Genomic DNA, 6816 nt, shown 5'->3' on the forward strand with positions numbered 1-6816 from the left:
AAATGGCCATAATGATGATGCCACGTCACATCATCCTCCTGTTTTTTCACAGCAACATGGACTTTCCCATCGCTGGAGAACCTCAACAGAAACATGTTGTTATCCGTTCGCCTGACGATGGTTATGAGCTCGCCGGAGCTCTTCTCAAATATAGAACATGTGTCCCCATCAAACACAACGGAGAAACCCTTCGAGAGTAGTTGTCCCATGCTCAAAAGATTATGAGCGAGGCCAGGGACAAACTGAACATTGTGGAGAAAGCTTCTACACACCCTTCTCCAGCACTGATGGCAACTGTACCTCTTCCTTCCACCGCTATCTCCTTGTCATCCCCCAATATCACCTTGAGCTTCTGGGATTCATCAAGCTCTGTAAAATAGCTATTCTCTCTGGTCATATGATTAGAACAACCTGAGTCGATGATCCACACCGAGTTCACCGAACTCTCCCCTTCATTAAGCACCATAAATAGATTACTCACTTCCTTTTCCTTCTCTTCCGCCACCATTGAAGCTCCTTGCTCTGCCAGTTTGTCTCTAGACCAACATTTTGCTTTAACATGGCCGAACTTCTTGCAGTGATGACACTGGATGTTGCTTCTAAATGCTCTCTACTCACCACTTTGTTGCGCCTTCATTTCTGCTCCCCTTCCTCTTCCTCTTCCTCTTCCTCGTACAGAACCTCTGAACGAACCTCTCCCGTGACCTCTTGAAGGTGTTTTGTCAGCGTCCTTCGAAGATAACGGCTCATTCCTCACATGAAGGGCCTTCTCATCACCTTGATCAGACTGGCTGATCAACCGGGCTTCATGAGAGGATAGGGAGGCTATGAGCACATCTAGTGTAAGCTTAGTAATATCATGCGACTCCTCAATGACAGTCACCACGTGATTATACTTAGCTCCCATGCTTCTTAGGATTTTTCCCACTACTATCGCCTTAGAGATTGTATCACCAAGAGACTTCATCTGATTCACCAACTCCCCGACTCGGGTTACATAATCTTGAACAAGCTCACCATTCTTGATGTGCAGATTCTCGAAAATCTTGCCGGAATGACAGAAGCTTCACATCCATGGTCTTCGAATCACCTTGATACTACCTTTTTAGCTTGTCCCTAGCCTCCTTGGAGGAACCCACTGTTTCAATGAGTGAGAACACTGGCCGAATTACTGCTTGTTGAATCAGGTAGATAGCCTTGGCATCTCGTTTTTTGTTGTCCTTTGTCTTGGCTTCATCTTCTTTCTCCGGAACACCCTTTTCAATAAGATCCCAAAAATCTTGAGCTCGAAAGAGAGTCGTCATCATGATACTCCATTGATGGTAACCTTCTATGTTAAACACCGGCATAGGTGGGAGTCCATTTAAAGCCATCAACAAGACTTGTTCAAGAGGTTGTGAGATATGGGAAATAAACTGGAAAAAGAGGAAGCAAAGAAAATAGCTTTGATACCACTGTTCAAATGAGAGTAGAGAAGAAGAGATAACAACAGAGGATACAAAAGACAGAGGATAAACTCAAAACTAGTTTTTCTTCTCTGTTGTTACTAGAGAGCATAACTAAGATACATATATCAAAAGATAGACATCACAACAACTTGCAAAACAACTCAGTACTGACATGACAATATCACCATTACTAGTACCATCCTTCTACCTTAACATAATTAATTCTTCATACTAAAGAGACCCGAAAACATGGACATCCACAACAAGGCTGCATGGTGTTGTAGATATAGCAATATGGTCACAAGATTCAGACTACTCCCCTTACGTTAGCAGCATATCTCTTCGGTCAAACCTTCAGTCAACTCCAACATCAATTAAGTACATGTGCATGCATGCATGGGGTTTTAATCTGTAGGGTTGTGATGTTTAGTGCTCTTAGACTCAACTCCTGGGAACTCGACAGAGAAGAAGTCACCGGCGAACAACCCCAGCCTCCATGGTTTTTACCGCCAAATCCACTCTGGAATGCTACTGCCCTACAACCATACGTCTCCTGCTCTGACATCCTCTCCTTCGTCACCCGTGACTTCGTCTTCTTCTCCTATGGCGTGTTTTACCACGTTCCCTCCGGGCGCCCTAACGACAACGTCTCCATCTCCTTCGAAGTCCTCCTCAACAACCTTTTCCCTACCTTCACCGCCGATCAACTCCGTGACAACTTCGCCAGAAATAACCTTTTCTCTTGATGAAATGGTCACTCTCTTTAGCGCTCACTCCATTGGTCGATTCAAAAGGTCAGGATTCCCAGCCGCGCCATTGGCACTGGTGATATGGAGGGCGGAGAGGCGATCATAGATAGTTGTCTGATTGAACCGGATCACAACGAAGGCAAAGCTCAACAAGCTCGACGTCACCAGACCGCACTACACTAAAGAACTCATGCTCACGGCTTGATTGAGTGCAGCTCAACCCTTGCCCCATCTCTCCTCCCAGCTCTCCCACTCTCTCTTGATGATTACTATGCTTCGTCTCCGACTCCCCAACCGCCCCGACTTATAAAAAATTAAAATAAATAAATAAATAAACTGAAAATAGTAACATGCTTATTGTTTTTCATTAAATCCCATGCAAAACTGTAATTAGATTACCGTTTTGCCTAAATGTACCTTTTTTTTTAAAGTTGCATATTTCGGTAATTAAAAAAAAATTGTAATAGTAGATTAAAAAAAAACCCAGTATATGTATATATTTTCTCCTCTCTTCCGATACTAAACACAATCATCCACTTTTATCTTTAATAATAGATTAAAAAATCAAATATTTTTAGTTTGGTGTATAGATTTGTAAATATTAACTTTCAAATTTACCTTCCAAATTTCTTCTTAATATGAATTATAAACATTTATAAAAATAGTTTTATTTATATATTTATTATAATTGTACTCTTAACAAAGATACTTGAGAACAAAATTGAAGCACAAAAAAAACCTTAATTTTTTATAAAAAAATTTAAAATTAAAAAAAACCCCATAATATCTGCCATGCATACAGGTAAGAATATCAATTTTCATTATATAATGGATAAACTTTACCGGGGTATACATGTAATTTTAGGTTTACATAACATATATATAGAGAGGAGAGAGGGAGTGATTTATAATTTAATTTTTAAAAAAGGATATAAGCGAAAAAGCCTTTCCATATACTTTCGATGCATGGAGATTTGTGTTCGTGATTGATCTCATCTTAGCCGTTCACTGTTAGGGTTTCGCCCGGAGCTATATATCTCGATTCCTTGTTCTTCGAGCGTGGTTCCTGGCGGGAGGTGGAACGCAGCTCAACTTCGGCGATCCAGGGCTGCACTTCTCCGGTGAGATCCTCCAATAAAATTTTATCCTAGATGCATGCCTTGCTGAATCTTTGTTGGATTATGTGCTCCACTTGTTTAGGGTTTGGTAAATTCATTTGTTTGTTGGTTTAAATCCGTATATTTTTTTTAATGTATTGGATTCTTGATTTCGATGTATTCTGAAATGCCTGGAAGCATTCCTGTTGATAGTTTTAGTCCAGATGAATTGTTTCTATTGTTGCATTGATATATCTGTGAATCTATGATCGGGAATTCACGCCAGGAATGATTCTGTGTAAGTGTGGATTTAGAGGAATCAGATGAAGAGAAAAGGAATAAAAAAGTTTTTTTTGGTTGAATCAAGAAGCTAAATGGACATTTTCAAGTTCAAGAATGTTGATTTTGTTTTTTTTTTCTCCTTCATCATTTTCTATTCTTTTTTCCTTTTGTTTACTTGTTTCATTTTTTTTTATGTGGATGGAAATTGTGAACGAAATTTATCCTTCTAATAAACTTGCTTAATGCAAGTACATTTTCTGGTTTGACAAAGCTAACATCTTTTAGTAAATATGTGTTTGGTTCATTATAGCTTGCAGTGGTCTTATGCTTATTTGATTTTTCTGAGGGATTTTAAGATATGATTTCTGTTTCAAATTGCTGTTCCCTTGGGTTTGGGAATTTGTAGATTACCTTGTGTTTTTGGAATTATTTGCTTTATTATTTAATGATTAAATCCGGATGACTCCTTGCAAGTTGTTGGTTGTACTATGTTAGTCTTGTGCAAATCAGATTACACTACAATAAACATAATTTATTTTATCAGACTTGAAAAAAAATTAAAAATCCTACTAGTTTGAGGAGAACTCTGGTCAAGTTTTGTTGTTATGCCAAAATTTGGGGTTTTGCTTAATTTTTAATGTTAGGGCTGGAATAAATTCTAAGTAGTAGCATTTGTATATAAAATTAGTCATTATTTTTTTATAATTTTAGAGTGGAAGGCAATTGTTGTGATATTTTTTAATGCTTCATTCTTCATTTTTCTTTAAACCTAATTTAGACGTATATGAGTTTGACCTTTTTATGTGTTTGTGTCTGTCTTGCTTATAACTCTGCATGGTTTATTGTATTACAGGTGAAGAGTCATGGTGAAGCATAACAATGTTGTGCCAAATGGCCATTTCAAGAAGCACTGGCAGAACTATGTCAAGACATGGTTTAACCAACCTGCTCGCAAGACCAGAAGACGCGTTGGTATGAATTTCTCTTTTATTGTTTCTTCAAGCCTTGAGCTCTTGCCTTCCATTTTATTTTTATTGTCTTTTCATCATTTGCAGAGTAGATGTCGTATTGCTCTCTTCTTAACTGAGTTCATGGCCATGATGTGCTTTTTTTCTGTTTTTATGCTGACATTGCAGCAAGGCAGAAGAAGGCTGTGAAGATTTTTCCACGACCAACTGCTGGGCCCCTCCGTCCAGTTGTTCAGTGTCAAACCCTGAAGTACAACATGAAACCTAGAGCAGGCAGAGGTTTCACACTTGAGGAGCTCAAGGTAATTTCTGACAACTTAAACTTTCATCTTTTACATAAGAACCAAACTTTTTAGGTGAATTATATATCTCTATTTAACTATTTATTTATTTATTTGAATGGCAAAGAATGCTCAACTTATGAACTTTGTAGTTGTTACTCATTTATTTGAATAGATATGATGATATTCTTTATAGATTCTGGAAGCAAATGTAGGCACCAGTCCTATTTGTTTTTGGTAAGAAGCAAGCTGTAATGAATTCCCAATTCCTGTCGTGATCGACTTTCTGCTATTATCTTGTATGATTAGCTTATGATTTGTTTTAAACTTAATTGAAACATTTTAGAGGAACAGTTATCATGGAAACTATCAATAAATTTGTTTACAGAGTGAAAACCGTTTCGAGTATCTGACAAATTTTTGGCATAGAAAATTGATGAATAGAATCTTCTGTTGCATTTTTTTAAAATGTTTTTGTAAGTTTTTCATTAGAAGATGGATGAATGGGGAGGTATTTGTTTGATGAGTATCAGTATAGCAAGAATGATTATATAAGGGGAAGGAATAACTCTTATGCTGATGGTTTGTAACTCAGCTTCACTTGAAATTTTGGTAGTTCTTTGAGGATACCTGGAAGTATTAATTCTATTTGCTAAGGACAGTAAGTTAGTTCCCTGTTAATGCTTGTGGAAGATACACCATGAAATTGTTATTTTTCTCATTAAAAAAATTGTGGCATTGGAAGTCTGTTGTCTTGGAATGCTTTGAAAAGTATATCAGAAATGATAAAATGTGGTAGTTACAAGACCAGGTTAACAAAAAAAGTGAAGTCTAGTCAGTGTGAATTAGCTGCATTTGGTGTAGGTTTTACTGTTGTAGCTTTGTTAAATTACTGGCTGGCTTGTGTTTACGCAAGCTGAACAAATCCCCATTTCTCATGAAATTTGCTGAATATATGACAAAACTCAAGTTGATTTCAATTGTTCCATCTCAATTCTCAGCAGCATCACAGACACTCTACTTATTTGTATCATATTGTATGGGTTTTACATTTCAGGCAGCAGGTATTCCCAAGAAACTTGCACCAACCATTGGCATTGCAGTTGATCACCGTCGGAAGAACCGTTCGCTTGAGGGCCTCCAAGCAAATGTACAGAGGCTGAAGACCTACAAAGCCAAGCTTGTCATTTTCCCAAGATGCGCAAAGAAAATCAAAGTATTTTTTTTAAAATTTTTTTGGGGGCAATTTCTTAAAAATAAACATCTTCCATTTGGTGAAATCCTAAATTGGTCTCTAATTTCCTGCCATTTTGTTCAGTCTGGTGATTCTACTCCGGAGGAACTTGCAACTGCAACTCAGATCCAGGGTGAGTACATGGCCATCACCCGTGAAAAGCCTTCAGTTGAGCTTATCAAAGTGACAGATGAGATGAAGGCATTCAGTGCATACGGTAAGCTCCGAGTTGAGCACATGAACAAACGCCAGGTTGGTGCGAGGTTGAAGAAGGCTGCAGAAGCCGAGAAAGACGAAAAGAAGTAACTGAATCCATCTGTCCTTCATGCTAGTGTCACAGCTTAAATTGAATGATTTTAGTATTTTGTCCAAACTTGTTTTTGATATTATCTCTAAAGAATTTGTTTAGTCTGTTTGGTAGAGACAAAGTTTTGTGTGGTTTCTAATCCTGAACTACATGGAATGGTTGTTGTTCCTTTATTCCCATCTATTTTCCATAAGATCATGGAGGTTGGTTATGAGCCTTTTTTTTAAAAAAAATTATTTTGCTAGACTTGCTGAATTGTTTGGTTAAAAAAGAAAAAGAAATTGTTGACATTTATCTTGATTATTTTTAGTAATTAAAATTATCAAGGTCTCCGATCATTTTCTCATGTTTTCATTTTCATTGCTCTTGTAAAGAAATTTGCAGGTGATTAATGTGTTGTCATTACAATTGTTCTGCTTTTTAAATATATTAATTCAATTTTTTTGTAGA

At 37.4% G+C, this 6816-nt stretch overlaps 2 protein-coding genes across 2 annotated transcripts; one reads left to right on the forward strand and one right to left on the reverse strand.

Moving 5' to 3' along the window:
• Window positions 1-211: 211 nt before the first annotated feature.
• Window positions 212-1304, reverse strand: LOC120256238. The gene is made up of 3 exons (XM_039263965.1): window positions 1165-1304; window positions 619-1064; window positions 212-522 (listed from the first exon to the last, which is right to left on the reverse strand). Exons 1-3 carry the CDS (start codon window positions 1302-1304, stop codon window positions 212-214), a joined length of 897 nt encoding a protein of 298 aa, XP_039119899.1.
• A 1871-nt stretch (window positions 1305-3175) lies between these two features.
• On the forward strand, window positions 3176-6577 carry LOC120256239 (60S ribosomal protein L13-1-like). Its single transcript, XM_039263967.1, has 5 exons — window positions 3176-3318; window positions 4430-4548; window positions 4713-4846; window positions 5883-6041; window positions 6144-6577. Exons 2-5 carry the CDS (start codon window positions 4440-4442, stop codon window positions 6363-6365), a joined length of 624 nt encoding a protein of 207 aa, XP_039119901.1. The 5' UTR covers window positions 3176-3318; window positions 4430-4439; the 3' UTR covers window positions 6366-6577.
• The last annotated feature ends 239 nt before the right edge of the window (window positions 6578-6816 follow it).

The sequence above is a fragment of the Dioscorea cayenensis genome, unplaced genomic scaffold (genome assembly GCF_009730915.1).
Source record: "Dioscorea cayenensis subsp. rotundata cultivar TDr96_F1 unplaced genomic scaffold, TDr96_F1_v2_PseudoChromosome.rev07_lg8_w22 25.fasta BLBR01001348.1, whole genome shotgun sequence".
Classification (NCBI taxonomy): Eukaryota; Viridiplantae; Streptophyta; class Magnoliopsida; order Dioscoreales; family Dioscoreaceae; genus Dioscorea; species Dioscorea cayenensis.

Bases quoted from the DNA above. Each gene is read 5' to 3' on its own strand.
- LOC120256238 (XM_039263965.1), bottom strand. From the start codon at position 1,304: ATGACGACTCTCTTTCGAGCTCAAGATTTTTGGGATCTTATTGAAAAG. The intron at 1,065-1,164 runs GCCAGTGTTCTC...ATGGATGTGAAG, and splicing joins ATTCAACAAGCAGTAATTCG to CTTCTGTCATTCCGGCAAGA. The intron at 523-618 runs GTGAGTAGAGAG...ACAAACTGGCAG, and splicing joins AATGAAGGCGCAACAAAGTG to AGCAAGGAGCTTCAATGGTG.
- LOC120256239 (XM_039263967.1), top strand. From the start codon at position 4,440: ATGGTGAAGCATAACAATGTTGTGCCAAATGGCCATTTCAAGAAGCAC. The intron at 4,549-4,712 runs GTATGAATTTCT...CTGACATTGCAG, and splicing joins CAAGACCAGAAGACGCGTTG to CAAGGCAGAAGAAGGCTGTG. The intron at 4,847-5,882 runs GTAATTTCTGAC...TTTACATTTCAG, and splicing joins TCACACTTGAGGAGCTCAAG to GCAGCAGGTATTCCCAAGAA.